The sequence below is a fragment of the Silene latifolia genome, chromosome 2, assembly GCF_048544455.1.
Source record: "Silene latifolia isolate original U9 population chromosome 2, ASM4854445v1, whole genome shotgun sequence".
NCBI lineage: Eukaryota > Viridiplantae > Streptophyta > Magnoliopsida > Caryophyllales > Caryophyllaceae > Silene > Silene latifolia.
Genome location: NC_133527.1, coordinates 17,035,923 through 17,056,372, shown reverse-complemented (window position 1 = coordinate 17,056,372; position 20,450 = coordinate 17,035,923). Strand labels below are relative to the sequence as shown.

The 20,450-nt window shown below is 36.8% G+C and overlaps 1 protein-coding gene and 1 long non-coding RNA gene across 3 annotated transcripts; both read left to right on the top strand.

Annotated features, from left to right (window-relative positions):
• The first annotated feature begins 10,497 nt into the window (after positions 1-10,497).
• Positions 10,498-11,055, top strand: LOC141635067 (secreted RxLR effector protein 161-like). The gene is made up of 2 exons (XM_074446696.1): positions 10,498-10,562; positions 10,614-11,055. The coding sequence occupies exons 1-2, from the start codon at positions 10,498-10,500 to the stop codon at positions 11,053-11,055; spliced, it is 507 nt and encodes a 168-aa protein (XP_074302797.1).
• A 1,068-nt stretch (positions 11,056-12,123) lies between these two features.
• Positions 12,124-20,155, top strand: LOC141642362 (uncharacterized). 2 transcript variants are annotated; one of them, XR_012543253.1, is made up of 17 exons: positions 12,124-12,346; positions 12,695-12,778; positions 13,168-13,281; positions 13,438-13,538; positions 13,701-13,770; positions 13,908-13,988; positions 14,342-14,392; positions 15,217-15,273; positions 15,409-15,458; positions 15,975-16,132; positions 16,284-16,365; positions 16,869-17,027; positions 17,796-17,940; positions 18,054-18,180; positions 18,984-19,051; positions 19,158-19,247; positions 19,782-20,155. It is a non-coding gene; the product is annotated as an uncharacterized LOC141642362 (long non-coding RNA). The 2 variants fall into 2 exon arrangements; XR_012543252.1 differs by having other exon boundaries at positions 12,232-12,346; positions 15,978-16,132.
• Positions 20,156-20,450: the final 295 nt, after the last annotated feature.

Sequence of the window (20,450 nt, the reverse complement as noted above, 5' to 3'; positions counted from 1 at the left end):
AAATTTAATTAACTCGATATAGTACATAAATAATGTTTATATTATAATTAATATACCATATAATTAGTTATATTGTGTATTTTGAGTATCACCTACTTATATTAGAATAATCTGATTAAAATAAATTTAATCTACTTATATTAGAACGCTGACTTTATTAAAATATTAGAAAATCTACTTTTATTAGGATAATTTTATTAAATTTGTTTCGAAATCTAATCTTGTTAGGAATTCTAAAAAAGATGGACTCTCTAATATCGCTCGAAAAGTTCATGCTTTATATATATGTATTGATTGATTGATTCTTCCCCTTTTCTTTTTGCACAAGAAATAAGAAAGTGAATTTGACCCACACAAAACACACTAACCCACATGTCATTAAATTTGGACCACACAAATCAAAATTTACTGCGAGGCTGCGATTCCACTACATAGGATTGAGTCATTGAACTGTTGAAGAGTTTGCATTATATGTACTCTGTGAGATTAACCATTGTAAGACGGAGGTGTTGACAAAATTGATATGTACTTGGGTTTGGCGAGAGAGTGTAGGACTCTTGAGCAAAATATCTGAGGCTATTGTTCACGGCTGCTTGTTCGGGAAGGTTGAGCATTAGTAACACCTTAGATTATTCAAATTAATTGTGATGATTGATAAATGTTCTACGGAGTCATAATTATCCAAAGTCAATAAAATTTACATTTAACTTGCCTCATAACAATAAACGAACTTATTTGTCTGTTTAAATCGTGTAAATATCACATATTGATTGTATGAGGGAGATTTCTTAGGCAAATTACAATCAAAACGTCTAACTTTGATAGACTTGAAAACATCTAATTGCACCATCCTATATAATCAATAATATATTGTCCTAACTAAAAAGAATTGAAATAGGAGTCTGAGCAACTCTTAACCATGGAATAATGCTACTATTGATTATATCAGAGGACTACATCTTACATTATTAGGTCAAATTCGTAGGGAGTGCTCCTCGATCTTTTGGCTTTTAGAATTATCTTTTTTCATTGAATATACGTTTTGACCTGTATAAAATAAGAAACATGGTTAAGAATCATAATAAAGAAAAAGGATAAAATTAAACATCTAATTTACTCATTTGGTGTACACGATAATAGGAGATAGGGGAGGATAAGTTATATATAATGAGTATCCTAATCAACACCATATATACTTGTAAGGTGAAGAATTATAAGGCTCTACAAATTCTAGTTCATGGCATAGAAATACACATACTACAATAGGTCACTTAAATTGGAGTTTTGAAATAATTTTAAGAAAAAATTCAACTTGGAAGTAATTTTAGCAAAAAAATTTGAAAGGGAGTAATTTTAAAAATGTAAATTTCAAAAGGGAGTAAAATTTAATTAACTCGATATAGTACATAAATAATGTTTATATTATAATTAATATACCATATAATTAGTTATATTTTGTATTTTGAGTATCACCTACTTATATTAGAATAATCTGATTAAAATAAATTTAATCTACTTATATTAGGACGCTGACTTTATTAAAATATTAGAAAATCTACTTTTATTAGGATAATTTTATTAAATTTGTTTCGAAATCTAATCTTGTTAGGAATTCTAAAAAAGATGGACTCTCTAATATCGCTCGAAAAGTTCATGCTTTATATATATGTACTAGTTGGAAAGCCCGTACGATGCACGGGGCTCCCATTAGGATTATCTGTAAAAATATATTCTTAAGTTGATAAAAAAGTCCTACTATGTTATCATCGATGGAAAAAAAATCGTGATTGGTATAGATGATAACCGATGAATTATTAGTGCTTTTAGTATAAAAGTTTTGCCATCAATTAGTATAACATCAAGTGACATAGTTATATTATGTCGCTAGCTTTTTCAGTGTTACAGGCACAACCGATTTTTAATTAGATAAAAAACACTTTCTCTATAAACATGGTGGAGTTCACCAATATGAAACCTTAATAACGAAGACATATCTCTATGAGTTTTGCAAATTATTTTACAACTACGTAAAATTGAATGATGTTACAAAAAACAGCATGTATCAGAATTATATATATTTAGTGCGTTGAGAGAAAATGTTAGATCTCTTATAACATAATTTTACCTTGATTATTTACAATTAAGAGTATTTGCTCCTTATAGACATCACGCAATATTTCTGGTTCTATTACATAGAATGCACGGGCACCTAGTAGTATTATATGTGACAACATCAGTTAGTAGTTTATGTCATTTTTTATAATAGTTGGGTTACCAATTTAGTTTAATAATGTCGATTAGTAGTATACTCCTCCTCTTGTCCGGTCATTTGTTGTCCTTTTTTCATTTTGGGGTATCTCAGTCATTTGTTGTCCTTTCTATTTTAAGAATGAATTTGATGAGTAATTTGATAATTCACACTCAATTTATTCTACTTGTCATTTAGTAATTGCCCCCTCCCATTTCCTTGGTCTTTGTGTCAAAACCAAAGGATAACAAATGACCGGGACGGAGGGAGTATATTTTATGGCACAGCTGAAAACGTTATTTTACGTTACCATGATCTGCTAATAGAAAACTATTAAATTTAAAAAAAAGTCAAATTATGCTAAAAATGGAAGCAAACAAAATTTCGGGGGTTGATTTAGATGAGGACAGATTAATCACCAGTTCCTATTACAAAAAAAGCAACGAACGCGTTGTGACATTTGGTATCAGTTGTATACTAACATTCAGAGATATAATTGGATTATAGAGTTACCGTTCTTATTGTCTCAGCACCATCTATTTTTTTACCGAAATAGTCTTTGACTACTTATCCTTAAAAACTCAATGCAAAATATATAATACGACATCTTAATTTGGTAAATTATGAAAACTTCTTTGCGAACAATGTCCTTCTTGTGACCTTGATACATTTGGTCTCTATCATCGATGTAGAACCTTAATCTCTCGAATGACGTTGTTCTTGAAACTACGTAAAGCTGACCATTAATAAAAATTAGTTTCAGCAGGTAAATTTTAACATGATTTAGTGACTGTCCTTAACTCTAGTTTATTGTTATGGCGCAGCATTAGAGTGGACAAACAATGACACGACACGAAAATACGGCATGAATTCGATACGAAATTAACGGGTTTGGGTTGACATTTAACGACCCATTTATGTAAGTGGGTCGACACGAACACGACACGAGATTTAATTGGGCTAGGTTTGGGTTGGGCACTCTACACACGAACCAGACATGAATAACCTATTTACTAAATTAATCACAAATTTTCTTGATACTCACATAAATATACTTACACTTTCCAAATATAACATGACACGAAAACACGACACGAAATTAACGGGTTAGGGTTGAGGTTTGAGATTTGATGACCTATTAATGTAACTGGATCGACACGAACAAGACACGAGATTTAATTGGTCCGGGTTTGGGTTGAAGAGTTCGTGACCTGTTTAAACGTGACACCTGAACCCGACACGACCTGCTCTATTTGTTACGTCTACGTAGCAAGGCCTCTACGTATATTGTCTGTGCTTAAGAACGAAAAAAATCTTTGTATCTGAGGAAGTCATTACTATCCTCGGGTTCAGGACTTTTTGCCGACTTTGGAACCCGTAAGTATCTTCCCTTCTACTATGAATTTTCGAGGGCGATTGATAATAAGACAGGTCCTGTTATACCACAGTTTGTTGAGCATAGTATAATTCATGATGTATACTCTCTCTCCCCTTCTTAAACACTTTCACCTTGCTTCTTAGAGGTCAAGCTTTTATAATTTTGACCATTAATATGTCGAAAATCATGATCAAACTTCCGCATTAACAATTGTGTAGAAGCAATACGGAAGATCATTGCAAAGAGGATGAAATACATTTAGTGTGAAATTCCTAAAAGATAATGAATCTTACTCCCAAAGTCTACACCAACTAAAATACCCGACCAAATCTCACATAATGAAAACAAAAGCAACGCCTAAAATTAAGGATGTCAAATGCGGGATAAGACATGATGAATGTCAGGCCTTCTCATACACGTATTTAATAGAAAAATTACATGCCCTTACTTGTCACAAGTAAAAAATTTTAAAACCATAACCGCTTCAACTTTGGGAGATCTTAAAATAGTTTCGTTCCATTTAAATGTCATATAGACGTCTATTCTATAACTTTCTCAAATAATTCTGATATTAATTTACCCATATATAACACCCATAATTGGAACGATTTAAAATTCAGTTTGAGTCTAAAACTTTATTTATATTCGCTACATCCAAGACAAATGCGATATAGTTGAACACTTGTGATAGATTTTCCTTTTTGATCAAATTAATTTACTTTTTTCTTATTGTAGAGCTAACAATAATTTTTATTCTTATGTAGAAAGCTAACATTTATTTTGAACCAATTACTTATTTATTATGTTCCTCATGATTTTGGAGTATATATGTACCTTGTGTTACAATGTCTAATTGCTAATATTTATTCTGAACCAATAACTATAATGGAAATTATTGGAACTTAAGATCAACTACTAACAATAGGGTCAAAAATACATAAACATTAGCAAAAAAAACATCAAGAAGTAATTAATTAGATATGAGGAAGGTCGGGAGATCACGAAAAATCTCATATTTAGGCTTTATTTCAAAGAAATTAGCTATTGAGCAAAATTTCATTTATCTTAATTTTTTTGTAAATATTTGATAGATAAATTATTTACCAAAATAAAAGTAGCATGTGAGAAATAAGTTCCCCGTTTTTTTTATTCATTCGATTTATAATATTAAATATAGAGAACTTATTATGTTCTTTTATATCATTTTACCAAAAAAAACAACTACCTTTCGGTTAGTTTGCCAAACATTTTTGTCTTAATCAATTAAATTATCACCTCTTAATTTTCAATTACCTTTTAAGCTACATTTTTAGGTTCCAGTCAACTTTTCAGTTAGTATGACAAACGAAATTTAAGATATAATAGAGTTAATTATATTTTACTCCCTTTTGAAATCCACATTTTAAAAATTACTCTCTTTTGATTTTTTTTGCTAATATCACTCCCTTAAGTTGCTTTTTTTCTTCTTCTAAAATTGCTCCAAACTTCAATTTAAGTGACTTATTTTCTCTGTTTTTGAACTCTCCATTCATTTGTCTACATAGTTATACCTTCAAAGTATAGAAATTGGCTAAGGCGCAAACAGAATAAGTTCAAAAACAGACGAAATAGGTCACTTAAATTGGAGTTTTGAAGTAATTTTAGGAAGAAATGCAACTTGTGAGTAATTTAGCAAAAAATATCAAAAGGGAGTAATTTTAAAAGTGTGAATTTCAAAAGGGAGTAAAATCTAATTAACTCGATATAGTATATGAATAATGTTTATATTATAATTAATGCCCTTAGAGCACAATATTAACTAAAAAGGTAAGATATTGTGGATGACATGAAAAAAATTTGGCCTTGAATTTTATTTGGTATCACCTACTCGAATAATCTTAATAAAATAAATTTAATCTACTTATATTAGGATAACTTTATTAAAATATTAAGAAATCTACTTTTATTAGGATAACTTTATTAAAATATTAAGAAATCTACTTTTATTAGGATAATTTTATTAAATTTGTTTCGAAATCTACTCTTGTTAGGAATTTTAAAAAAGTTGGACTCTCTAATATCGCTCGAAAAGTTTCTGCTTTATATATATGTATTGATTGATTGATTGATTGATTGATTCTTCCCCTTTTCTTTTTGCACAAGAAATAAGAAAGTGAATTTGACCCACACAAAACACACTAACCCACATGTCATTAAATTTGGACCACACAAATCAAAATTTACTGCGAGGCTGCGATTCCACTACATAGGATTGAGTCATTGAACTGTTGAAGAGTTTGCATTATATGTACTCTGTGAGATTAACCATTGTAAGACGGAGGTGTTGACAAAATTGATATGTACTTGGGTTTGGCGAGAGAGTGTAGGACTCTTGAGCAAAATATCTGAGGCTATTGTTCACGGCTGCTTGTTCGGGAAGGTTGAGCATTAGTAACACCTTAGATTATTCAAATTAATTGTGATGATTGATAAATGTTCTACGGAGTCATAATTATCCAAAGTCAATAAAATTTACATTTAACTTGCCTCATAACAATAAACGAACTTATTTGTCTGTTTAAATCGTGTAAATATCACATATTGATTGTATGAGGGAGATTTCTTAGGCAAATTACAATCAAAACGTCTAACTTTGATAGACTTGAAAACATCTAATTGCACCATCCTATATAATCAATAATATATTGTCCTTGTTGGGTTTGTGCCTTGATTCTGTTAACCGCCGCTTCGAATAACTTTACAGCCTACAGTTACTTTGTCTACTACTGAAGCAGAGTATATGGCGTTGACCGCAGCAGCTAAAGAGGGAATCTGGTTAAAAGGACTGGTCAGTGATTTGGGTCTACATCAGGAGCAAGCTATTGTGTTCTCAGACTTGATCTTAGTGCAATATGCTTGGCTAAAGATCAAGTCCATCATGAGAGGACTAAGCATATAGATGTGAGATATCACTTTCTGAGAAATGAGAAGAGGATTAAGGTGAACAAAGTGGGTACTGCTGATAACCCAGCTGACATGTTCACTAAGCCAGTTCCGCATAGCAAGTTCCAACATTGTTTGGACTTGCTAAATATCTGCAGTCTGTAATTGCCCTCTTGGGGGCAATATCTGAGGGGGAAGGGAGAAGAGCTTTCTGGTACATCTGGCATTTATGGGAATGCATCTGGTACATCTGTCTGTTTGTGAGAGAATTCAAGTCAAGGTGGAGATTTGTTGGGTTTGTGCCTTGATTACGTTAACCGCCGCTTCGAATAACTATGCGGGGTCTCGCCGCCCGGTCGGCGAGTGCGGGTCCAGGGGCGAAGCGCCCTGGTTTAGGGGTTCGGGGACGCAACGTGGTCCCCGATGGGGTCGGGGCAACGCCCCAACTTAAACGGTATCCGTATCTGTTATTGGGCTAGGTCTGTCTTGGGCCTTTATTAGGTCATTCTGTATTAGGTTTAGAGAGTATTATATAAACTCTCTAATCCTCTACCTAGCATTATGTTTTATCATACCGTCTCGAATCAGTAATCAAAAACTCCTCACATATCAATAAAACTCTCTCCTTCTCGCCTGTGGACGTAGCTAACACACCGTTAGTGAACCACGTAAATCTGTGCGTTTGTCTCTTTATTGTTCTTTATTTGTTCTTTCTTGCTTCTGTTATAACAAACTGGTATCAGAGCCTTCGGGTTCCTGACCAGCGAGAAAGATGTCGGCGATGAACATAAAGATCGATCGCTTTACCGGGAGGAATAGTTTTAGTCTGTGGCAAATCAAGATGCGGGCTCTGTTAAAGCAGCAAGGGTTGTGGGCGCCGCTCTCAGATCAGAAGACGGAAAGCGCAACTGCTGCTACTGCCGCTGCTACCGCTGAGATGGCCAGTCTGGAGGAGAAGGCACATTCAACGATTATGTTGTGTCTTGCTGATGATATCATCACTGAAGTCGCGGAGGAAACTACCGCAGCCGGTCTGTGGAAAAAGCTTGAGAGTCTTTATATGACCAAGTCTTTGACCAATAAGTTGCTTCTGAAGCAACGTCTGTTTAGTCTGAGAATGCAGGAAGGTATGCCTCTTCGAGATCATTTAGATCAGTTAAACACAATTTTACTAGAATTACGTAATATTGATGTTAAGGTAGAAGATGAGGATGCCGCATTAATTCTGTTAGTTTCTTTACCGTTATCGTATGAGAATTTCGTACAGTCTTTTATTGTGGGTAAAGATACTGTTACTCTAGAAGATGTTAGGTCGTCTCTTCATACTAGAGAACTGCGCCATAAGGCGGCTGGTACGATTACTGAGACAATCAGGCTGCAGGGTTAGCAGCCAGTGGGGGTTATGGACAGGGAAATTCGGGGAAGAAAAAGTATAAGAAGCCTTCTTATTCGGGTTCTTCTAATTCTGCTGGTACTTCTGGTACTTCTGGTAATTCTGGTTCTTATGTTTCTAGAGGTCCTAAACCTAGTGATGTCTGTAACTACTGTAAAGGGAAGGGGCATTGGAAATTCGATTGTCCCAAGAAAGATAAACAGAACAAGTCTGGTGCTGCTACTGCTGGTGTAGCAAATGCAGATTCCGAGGAAGATGATTATGCTCTGGTTACGGATAGGGTCACGCATCACACTCGATGTGTGGATTCGGATTCGGAGCATCTTACCATATATGTCCGCGCAGGGAGTGGTTTACAACTTATGAACAGGTAGATGGAGGCACTATTTCTATGGCGAATAGTGCTTTTTTGCGAGATAGTTGGAATCGGCTCGGTCGGGGTAAGGACACATGATGGTAAATTCTGTACATTGAACGAGGTTAGACATGTTCCACTAATGACAAAGAATCGATCTCCTTAAGCACGTTAGACAGTAAGGGTTTCACTTTCAAGGTGTAGGTGGAGTTCGAACGTCCGCAAAGGTTCGAATGTAGTTCTAAGGGGTATCAAGCATGGTACTCTATATTATCTTCTTCAGGATCTACTCTGTCGGGTTCTGTTCTTTTTGCATCCTCGGATGTTGATAAAGAAGATTTGACTAAGTTGTGGCATATGAGACTTGGTCATATGAGTGAAAGGGGGATGCGGACTCTGTCAAAAAAGAAGATCTTCCGTGTGGTCACAAGGTCAAGAATCTGGATTTCTGTGAGCATTGTGTATTTGGGAAGCTACATCGCAGCAAGTTTCCTAAAGCAGTGCATAGGACCAAGGGCACACTTGATTACATCCATTCTGATTGTTGGGGTCCTTCTAAGGTGGAGTCTTTGGGAGGTCACAGGTATTTTGTGTCTATTATTGATGATTATTCCAGGAAGACTTGGATTTATTTGATGAAGCACAAAAACGAAGCCTTTACTCACTTTAAGCGGTGGAAGGCATTAATGGAGAATCAAACTGGAAGAAGGTCAAGAGGTCGCGAATCGATAACGGCCTAGAGTTTTGTTGTTACGAGTTCGACGAGTTCTGCAAGAATGAAGGGATTGCTAGACATCGTACGGTCAGAGATACACCTCGGCAAAATGGTGTAGCGGAGCGAATGAATCGGACACTTCGGAGAGGGCAAGGTGCATGCTCTCTAATGCTTTGGACTAACAAGAAGATTCTCGGGCGAGGAGTTAGTACAGCGTGCTATCTGATAAATCGGGGACCTCACACGAGTCTGAATCTCAAAACTCCATTTGAGATATGGTCTGGTAAGTCTGCTGACTATTCTATTTTAAGGGCTTTTGGTAGTACTGCTTATTATCATGTTAGTGAAGGTAAGCTTGAGCCACGAGCTAAAAAGGGAGTATTCGTGGGCTATGGGGATGGTGTCAAGGGATACCGTATCTGGTCTCCATCTGAGGGTAGGGTTATTTTGAGTAGAAATGTTGTCTTTGATGAAAATTCTATGGTTAATCCTACTGTGAAGTCTTATATGTTGTCAGATAGTAGTAGTAGTAGTGTTGATAAACAGGTGGAGCGAAAGACACTCTTGATGAGAGTGTACCACAGAAGAAGATCAACCACTACGGTCAAATCCGAATCTGTTCCATCGATTCTTCATTACCATTCCGAATCGGCGAGTTTGGCCCGTGAACGGTCAATCGTGCCTAATTTTGGGAAGCCTCCGAATAGACTTGGTTTTGAAGATATGGTGGGTTATGCACTTCAGTTCTTTGAGGAGGTGGATCCCGACTTACATGAGCCATCCACTTTCAAAGAAGCAAAGAACATGTTCTGATCCGCCCGGTGGCTTGTTTGCCATGGGAGATGAGATGGAGTCTCTTCAAAAGAATCGGACACTGGAATTATCCAAGAAGCCTCAAGGAGAAAGATTGTTACTTGTAAATGGGTCTTCAAGAAGAAAGAGGGAGAGACTGCTGCTGAGGGTATAAGGTATAAAGCTCGATTGGTAGCTCGTGGGTTCAGTCAGAAAGAGGGGGTAGACTACAATGAAATATTTTCGCCAGTGGTCAGACATACTTCCATCAGAGTGTTGCTAGCAATAGTTGCACATCAGGATTTAGAACTCGAACAGCTAGATGTGAAGACAGCTTTCCTACATGGAGAGTTGGAAGAAGAGATATACATGACTCGACCAGGACGGTTTCCAGTTCCGGGTAAAGAAGACTATGTTTGCAAGCTGAAGAAGTCCTTATATGGGCTAAAACAGTCTCCGAGGCAGTGGTATAAAAGGTTTGACAGCTACATGTTGGAGATTGGCTACACTAGGAGTCCGTATGATTGTTGTGTTTATTACAACAAGCTGAAGAATGAGTCTCTCATTTATCTGATCCTATATGTAGACGATATGTTGATAGCTGCAGAGAGCAAGTCGATGTTCGAAATTGAAGGGTCTTCTCGGTCTTGAATTTGAGATGAAAGATTTGGGTGCAAAGAAGAAAAATTAAGGAATGGAGATCTACAGGGATAGGAGCAAGAAGAAGCTTTTCTTATCTCGGAAAGGCTATATTCGAAGGTGCTAGCAAGGTTTGGCATGTCTCTTTGCTAAATCCATAGATACTCCTAGTGCATCGAATGCACATCTGTCTGTTGCTTTCTCACCCAAGTCAGCTGAAGAAAGGGAGTACATGTCCCGAGTTCCGTACTCTAGTGCAGTGGGTAGTTTGATGTATGCTATGGTCTGCACTAGACCTGATTTAGCACAGTCAGTCAGTGTGGTGAGCCGGTTTATGGGTGATCCAGGTAAAGAGCATTGGCAAGCTGTGAAGAGAATTTTTCGGTACCTTAAGGGTACATCTGATGTTGGTCTCATTTATGGAGGTGATAGAGAGTGCCTTGTGTCAGGGTACTCGGATTCGATTATGCGGGAGATGTCGACAATGAGACGATCAATGATCGGTTATGTTTTCACTCTTGGTGGTTCATCGTCGGTTGGAAGGCTACTTTACGACCTACGATTACTTTGTCTACTACGAAGCGAGTATATGGCGTTGACCGCAGCAGACTAAAGAGGGAATCGGTTAAAAGGACTGGTCGTGATTTGGGTCTACATCGAGAGCAAGCTATTGTGTTCGTGATGATCTTAGTGCAATATGCTTGGCTAAAGATCAAGTCCATCATGAGAGGACTAAGCATATAGATGTGAGATATCACTTTCTGAGAAATGAGAAGAGGATTAAGGTGAACAAAGTGGGTACTGCGATAACCCACCGACATGTTCACTAAGCCAGTTCCGCATAGCAAGTTCCAACATTGTTTGGACTTGCTAAATATCTGCAGTCTGTAATTGCCCTCTTGGGGGCAATATCTGAGGGGGAAGGGAGAAGAGCTTTCTGGTACATCTGGCATTTATGGGAATGCATCTGGTACATCTGTTTGTGAGAGAATTCAAGTCAAGGTGGAGATTTGTTGGGTTTGTGCCTTGATTCTGTTAACCGCCGCTTCGAATAACTATGCGGGGGTCTCGCTGCCCGGTCAGCGAGTCTGGGTCCAGGGGCGAAGCGCCCTGGTTTAGGGGTTCGGGGACGCAACGTGGTCCCCGATGGGGGTTCGGGGGCAACGCCCCAAACTTAAACGATATCCGTATCTCGTTATTGGGCTAGGTCCGTCTTGGGCCTTTATTAGGTCATTCTCAGATTAGGTTTAGAGAGTATTATATAAACTCTCTAATCCTCTACCTAGCAGATTATGTTTTATCATACCGTCTGAATCAGTAATCAAAAACTCCTCACATATCAATAAAACTCTCTCCCTTCTGCCCTGTGGACGTAGCTAACACACTGTTAGTGAACCACGTAAATCTGTGCGTTTGTCTCTTTATTGTTCTTTATTTGTTCTTTCTTGCTTCTGTTATAACAGTCCTAACTAAAAAGAATTGAAATAGGAGTCTGAGCAACTCTTAACCATGGAATAATGCTACTATTGATTATATCAGAGGACTACATCTTACATTATTAGGTCAAATTCGTAGGGAGTGCTCCTCGATCTTTTGGCTTTTAGTATTATCTTTTTTCATTGAATATACGTTTTGACCTGTATAAAATAAGAAACATGGTTAAGAATCATAATCCTAAATCCTAAACTCTTAAAAAGTTTAAACTTACTACCACTATTCATATGAATAGTGCAAGCTGAGACCTCCTCATCCGTTGGATTCTCTCTATTGATCCTCTCCCTCCATTTCTCTTTAATTCACAGCCACATTCTAAACCCTCACATTCTCATCCACTCTCACAATGCCTCTCTCTCAGCAAACCCTAGAGCTCACCCAAATCGAAAAAATCGAAGATCCTCTTCAAGGTATTTCCTCCAAATTTCATATCAGTTTGATTTAATTATTATTTTTGTAAGGGTGTAATAGTGATTCCGTTTGTTGGATATTGGTTGTTCTTGGTGGTTGTTTGATCTAAACATGCAAATAGTTTAGATTATTATTATTATTGTTATTATTTATTGTTGATCGTCTCAGAGTTCTTGTTCGGAGTTTATTAGTTTCATGCTTTTGCCTTTCATTTTCCTCTACTGTCCTCCAATCAAAATGGCTCTCACAACCTGCCGCTTTGCTACCTGGATCGTCGTCTGCCTAATTCTTACCTTATTTCTTCATTTTCGATTTTGATTCAACTAATTTCACATTGCCTTTGCTAGAGATCCGTTTTCGTTTTTGGCGTGTATGCAACATCGTCGCAGTTCAGCTCGGGATCATCATTCATCATCGCACTTAAGCTCCAGGTTTTATAGTTTTTCATTTAAAATTCTACCTTTAATTTAGCAATGGTGGTATTGATGATGACTGAACTATATCTATGGTTGATTGAAGTATGATCTTTGCTTGATTTTGGTGTGGGGTTTTAATGGGTTTTTTTTATTTAATTAACATTTGTTTGAGTTTATAGTTTAAGGGTTTCAGTTTGGTTTTTTTTAGGGGTATATAGCCTTTCATTCTGTCTTGCTATTGTATTCTTCATATTCTGAGTCACTGCTGCTTGCTGTTTTACGACTGGCTTCTGGTTGCAATTATTAAGATTAACATTCAAACTGAATCAACACTCACAATTTGTGGTTCATAAAGTCATTATGGGTCTACTATCTTGACCTCGTGAGACTGGTTGCATTTGCAGGCGCAGTGATCCTCTATGACATACATAGTTGATGGTTTGACGAATCTGTACAATCAGGAACCAAAGCCTTGGCAGTTAGCTTATAATTTTCATGAGTTTGCATCACTGTCGCCGGTAATGAGGCTATAAATCCTGCTTTTTCGTTAGCTTTTCTTTTGCTTCTTATTAATCCCGTGTGTCTTTTTTGGTTCTGATGGGATTCAAACTGGCAACTTGCTGTCAAGTGTGTATCTTCTAACATGATTATATCTGTTTCGTTATTCTGTGCAGCCATCCAATGTTTTTGGTGCAAAACCAATGGCCATGCTTCGCGTGCAGTATTCTAGCGGAAAACTACATTCCTTAAGCACTTGCTAGAAGTAAATATCTAGGTGATTATATGCTCCCCCGAACCTTTGCAGCGGTGATTATCAAAATTTGTAGCAATTATTTTTAGGAGTATGTTGTACCCAACACCTCACTTCTTACTTAAATACTCTGTGCTTATTTACTAGCCTGCCTTTATTAATATCTTGCTAAACTGCTTTCTTCAGATACAACACCTTCTGCACATATCCACCTGAGATTGTCAAGAAAATGCCTAAGAAGGATCTGGCAGAGGAAGTAAGTCCAACTGTAGTTCTAGCTGTTACCGTATCTAAAACTCTTGCAAGCGATTCCACTGATGAGTCCAAAATCCTTCAAAATACCCTTTTTAGATTATAATCTTGGCGTTTATTTCTCATTTATGTTGGATTTAGGTCTGGAGACTGCAGGCAGCTCTGGGACAGCAAACAGAAATAACCAAAGTTAGCCAGCAGGAGTATGGAAGATAACAAAATGTGAGATTTCCCAACTTCTTTTATCGATAGTTCCTGATTTCCTGCAATGAGATACAGTGGCTGTATTTCCGTTCATCGTGTGCAACTAATTCTTATTAGACATGTAATCCAAATATTCATTGTTGACATCTTTAATACAAAAACAAGAAAAGGGTATCCCGTATCCCAAAATGATTTGGGCTGGCTAAATGAATTGTTCATTTTCGCTATTTTGCTATGTCGCTTTGATGCCTTAGGTATTCGGCCTGTTGAACTACGTTTTCTTATTCGTTTCACATTAGAATAGTGTTAAACCTGTTTTACTCAGCAATGAAAGTGATATTGGTTTATTTGATAACATCTCTTGTTCACAGGATGATGAATAGAGCTTCAAGGTTGGAACTTGGTGTTCATGATCAAACAAGGTTTGATCCTACATTCCTACCTTTCAGTTTTTTCCGCGTTTAGTTCTCCCTTGAAATCCCTGCCTTCCATTCATTCCTCTACCCTCAAAACCCTTTCGTTCCATTCATTCCCCCTTTCAATTTCGAACCCTCATCCTCTTCACCCACATACCACCCGGTGTCAACAATCACGCATTTATGGTGATTTATTTCTCCATCTCCATCCAAATCCAGGTTTGTTACCATTGATTGTTTTCCCTTTTTGGTTTTGTTCGTTTTGTGTTTCTTAGAGGGGATCTATGCAATTGCACTCTAAGTACCACCAAGTTCTCCCCCCCCCCCCCTACCGTTGGATCTCTCACCTTTAAATCTCAATCCTCCATTTTTCATTTATTGACAGCCACATCTTTTCCATTCTTTCTAACGCCTCTCGTCTCACTCTCTAACCTACTTCACGCCTTCACCATCAACAACTCTCTTCTCAATCCTCATCATCTTTGATCCTCAACCCCTGCTTCAATAGTTTACCTGTGCTTTTTGGGTTCCATTCTCCTCATTTTCATCCGTCTGTTGCTTCTCGGCCGGGATCCAGTTCTCTAATCAAGACCTAGGTATTTAATTCTAATCTTGAATCCTATTATTTGTTGATTTTTTCAAACTAATCTGGTTCCTTTCTCGTTTTAACTTATTGTTAAGTAGTCAACATGTTGCTGATTTTTTTGTTTTTTGTTTATGTGGGTTCTTTTTTCAATCCTTATCATAATGATGTTTATGTGGCTGTCAATTTTAACTTAACTATTGTCAACACGAATGACTCAAATCCATTTTTTTATTTTTTGTTTAAGGTTGCTGCCGGATTTAGAGCAACTCAGCCATGTCGTCAATCGATTTGAGTTTATGAGGTATGATCAAATTAGCTTGGTTCATTTTTAGGTAGTTTAATTTAATTTTCGATTTATTTGTTACTATCATATGATTCTTTCACTTATTATATTGATTATATTTTGGGGGTTTGTGGACTGTGGTTGTGATTGCAGGTGTTGTTGGTGTAGTTGTTGAGGGCAACGAAAATCGGCCAAAAGTTCAGGTTCTAGATTCGCCTTTTTTCAGTTTTAAGTGTTGTAGTTGTCAATTGTGTTCTAGGTTCTATGTTTGTTGTAAATATTCGTAGATTTAGGATATGTTAGTGATAGGATTTGTATAGTTGACTTAGTAGATCACATGTAGATAACTTAGGAAACAAATGTTGGCAATGAAGACGTATAATTACCAGGGGTGTTTCAGTGAGATATAGATTCTTGTGATGATTAGACATTAGTATCATCGCCATGGACTCTTGATGGGAGGGAAGGAGGGAGAACGTATTTGCTTGGTTTTGTTCAGATTGTTTTCTCATGTGCGGTGTCCTCGCCGTTGTTTCTTGTTTAAAGAGATGGAGGGGGAGGGGGCACAAAGCATGGGGAAGGGGTATAGAGAGGGGAGAGGCAGGTCATTGGATTCACAAAATACAAATTAGAAGTGGGATTTTGTTTCTTTGATGAAGTTTGGCTCAATAGTTCTGTGTCAGATTGATCACTCAACCCTTAAAATTGTGAAAACGCAGCAGACTTGGAAAGCGGACACTGACAGAACGATCGGCATTCAAGTGCACGATAATCCCAGACTCCTCCAAAAGAGTTTAGATATAGATAGGTTGGAAACTACTTAAAACCTCAAGAAGGCAAGGCAGGGGAAGAGGAAGGTTAATCGCCGGCGAGTAAGGTTTGTTATTGAGTTCTTTGAACTGAAGTTTTAGTCACTACTACTATGTTTCTTCTCACTGTTGTAATTGAGATTGAGAGGTATTGCCTTGTAGACCAATAAGAGAACGAAGAGAGTGAAACCATATGATGTAAAAGTTATTTGTCAACAGGTGTGTCATTCGATAGTAGAAAGCTTTGGACATGGTGGCAGACAAGCATCACAAATCGCCTCTTTTGTGATCTCAATTACAGGTTACATATTTAATCACTTGAAAAGTTAGCTCAAAAAAAAATCTGATCGTTTGAATTAATTTGTGTTAATTTAATAAATGATGGAATTAATTACCTTGCCTTGTTTCTTCATGAACTACGACGTGTTCTTGACCGGTCTTGCACTACTACATTCTTAACGATGTATGACTGGTTGAAGGTCGACACATCTTCCTAGATTTTTTTTTTCACATTTGAACTTCTGTTTTGAGATAGCATCTTCTTTTAGCACAGACAATTAAGTTGTACTTGGGCACTAAACCCCTAAAAACATATCAAATATTAGCTGTAGGCAAGTAGTCAAATTAGGAGTTTATTAGACATCATGCGAAAGTTGGAGAGATTATAAACATGCTTTGACACTTATACTTGATCAAAAAACAAATTTGTTTATCTTATCTTATCGTTCTTATTTGTTTCATAGTGTTGTCTAAGAATTAAAGTACTTCATTATGGGTATAAGTATATAACACGTGTATTTTCAGTTAGAAGATATTCATGCAAGCTTGTTTCTTGGCAAATGCGATGCGAATTTGAATAGAGCAAACCACAAGCAAGGACAGAACCAAACAAAAACAACGAGATTTTGCAATGGTATTGGCTTGTTCCATGTGCTGATTGGTGTTATATGGGCTTATATGCTGGTAAGTGCTCATAATAACATATTTTCATCTAGCAAATCAGTAGCATACTCTTGACTTTCTCCGTGATCGTATCATATTAAAATAATTAAAATTGATAGAGGATATGGTGTTTTACATGGACAATCAGTTAAAAGAGAGCAGGCCAGCAAACTGTACTATTGTTAAAAACTTTAAATAGCTTCTGAAGTAATCTTCAAGACTTGATTAATACAATAGGGATCTGGTTCCATTTCGCAATAGTTTTCTGATGAATTTAACAAAGACGGATAATTTTCTTGGCTTCTAGAGAATAATAGGTTAGAGAATGATAGGTTAAAAACTTGCCAATGATAAGTTTTCCGAGTGTTCTACTTCATGTATTCATGTAATAGGGCTTTGTACACTATAAACTTAATCAGTAATCTATTTCTTCCTCCGTTCCATTGAATTGTTTACGATTTCTATTTTAGGCCGTTCCATTTGATTCTTTATGCTTCCGTATATGGATATCTTTTGCTCAATCAAACGACCAGCATACCCTTATTTACTTTTTTATCTTTTGGTGTCTGCGTGACAAAAGGTGTGAGACTTACATGAGGGTATTTTGGTGACTGAGCATATGTCCACTCTTTTTTTTAAACTAAATTTGTGGTACTTTTAACAAAAAAATGATAGCTTGCTAATATATAGCACTACATGGGAATATTGGGAAGCCTGCATTTTTTTTATTGATCAGCTCTTGGGTCACTTATTTATTCTTTACTTATAATGGTGTGCGAACTTATGTAGGGTGCGAGTATCTTGGCTTGGAAATTCAAGCAGCCATCAATTGTGTTTAGCCAGCTGCATCTCTCACGAGGCATAACCAGCCTGTTGATATGATGTTTGTTGAAGCAATAGTTTTGACTCCGGTGTAATGGACAATTCTATTAGAGTAAGCAATCTGGTGTCATTTATCAGTTCGAGCTTTTTGTTAATTTAGGTCGTACAACTTAAATACTCCTTCCATTTGTCTCCTTTGCTTTTTGCTAATCTGATTTTCTTCAGGTTTGAAATCTTGAAACGCTACAATGCATCAAGACATTGACGGACCATACTTTTGATGCTATGTCTTTTCTCTCTTGGGATCAATTTTTGTTGTCATATTCTCTGGAGTCTAGACCGATCTGTAAAGGTTAGTCCTCTATAAAGTTGAGGAACATGACTTCTTTTTGTACCTAAATTCTATATTTGGTTAACCGGTGATTTGGGATTCCTACCTGGTACAAGGAGCAAGATTAATACTTTTCTTAGCAAATGTATCCCCCCTCCTCCCCTTTGAATGTCTGTAGTGAAAATATTGTTGGTTAAAGAGGTTTAAGTTAGAGATTTTATATGGCTTGGTTATTATACGAGGACTATCGAATGGCAAGTAAATTACCTTTCCACATACTTTTAATTTACATCGCAACTTATCTTAAATCTGGGTAGAAATTCACTATTTCATTTCTTATTTTGTTCATCCTTAATACCGTTGTTAACGCTGCCCTGTCTTTGAATAAACTTCCCTAATGTTTGGTATACTGGGTAGTTCAATTAGAGAACTGTGTTTGGATCGTACGGGGTAGTGTCATATATTGCAAAAAAAGCCACAGCTCTGAGCATTTGGTGTAGGTCTACATAAATAGTCTATATATAAGATGTGTGCCAATGTCGCTTCTCATTACACGTACTTATTTTTTGTTCTCTCTTTATAAGATGTTTACTGACATTGCTTCACATATAGTGTAAGGGAGTTAATAATACATTTTATCCACCGTATTCATGTTCTTTATGTGGTTAGTTAGTTTAAACCGTAGAATTTGCTTTGGTTTGCTGATAGAGCTCTAGGGTTGATCTTTTCCATGTGTTGGGATGTTGTCGCTGCTTTGACCTGCATCATGTTATTATTAGACCTACATTATGTAATTACTGCCCTTGCATTAAAATTCATTGCAGATGGTATCCTAATAATGGAATGCAGTTGCTTCTTTGCGTCTGCTATTTAGCCTGCCTTTATATGCCAGGTTGTATACTTTGCCGTTATGTTTCATTGAGGCTTTTATGGCGGGCCTTTTTTATGTATTTGATATTTACCTTTTCTACAGCTGAAATTCTGTTACTGCCCTTTAGGTTCATAGGTCTGGGCATATGAAGGTGTTTGTGCACCTCCGCTTTCTCAAATGGATAGCTGCAAGCCCCCCACCCACTGATGGAATAAAGGTGATCCTAAATGTCTCTTTTATGTTAAAAAAAAAAAAATGAACGGCGTACCCCCACTACACCTATGTCACACCCCCCCCCCCCCCCTACTTTGACATATACTTCTGTCGTATGTAAACAAATGAGAGCTTGGTGATTGTTTTGTGGGTTAACGAGTATGTGTGGTATCATATATGGCTTTTATACCACACTTATATGATATTAACTCAACTACCAGCGGCATGCAATTTATGTTGCTTAGTAGTACACCAGAATTTTAAGTAAGAGAACATATTAATTGATGGATTGCTTAGCCCTCATTTTTTTCCCATGTCAATAAAGTCCTGAAGCGTGAAGTGTTAGGGAGTATGTAGTTGTCTAATTTTAGGTATTCATGTTTACTGTCAAACATTGAGCATTTCATAATTGATTTCTTTATATTGAGTATTTAATGTTGACCAAGAAAAAGGCTACATACGCAAACATCAGATAGCTATACAACACAACCGAACATTAACAACTTACAGTATATGTACATGTTTCATGGATCTGCAGGAACGGGATAGCTATCTCAAGTACATTGAATCCAAAATTCAGTGAACCAAAGTGTATGTACAGGTCGTACCTACCACAGCTCTTTCCAGGGCACAACAGCTAGAGTGGGTTGTGAAGCAAAACTCTCTAACCTAAACAGCAAGACGGTTTTAAGCTGCCTTAGCAAGTTTTGATCCAGTTTATTAACCGCTGTGCCACGGATAAACAGCGACTGTCTAATGTTAGGGTGTTTTGTAATAAACTGCAAAGGCATATAAAGAACTAGCTCTTGGCAGTTGCGCTTATTTAGTAACAAACGACTAATAGATCCACATTAAATATTGTGTATAAGTAACTATCTTTTCTACAATACTATGTTGTTCACTTTCTATGCACTATTTGCTTTGGCGCATCATAATCTCAAAGGTAAAACTGCAAACAGGCGGGGGATTATAGCTTCAACTTTATTACCCCAGATCGACAGGTTTATACACAAAATGTACTATACACAGAACCGTTAAATATTCGCAAAGTTTCCTCAAAGCTTACTATGCACGGAACCACAAATCGGGGCTCCGCGCCCGGGAGGGCGCGGCGCAACGACTAGTAAAGAAAAAGGATAAAATTAAACATCTAATTTACTCATTAGGTGTACACGATAATAGGAGATAGGGGAGGATAAGTTATATA

Bases quoted from the DNA above. Each gene is read 5' to 3' on its own strand.
- LOC141635067 (XM_074446696.1), top strand. From the start codon at position 10,498: ATGGAGATCTACAGGGATAGGAGCAAGAAGAAGCTTTTCTTATCTCGG. The intron at 10,563-10,613 runs GTGCTAGCAAGG...AGATACTCCTAG, and splicing joins CGGAAAGGCTATATTCGAAG to TGCATCGAATGCACATCTGT.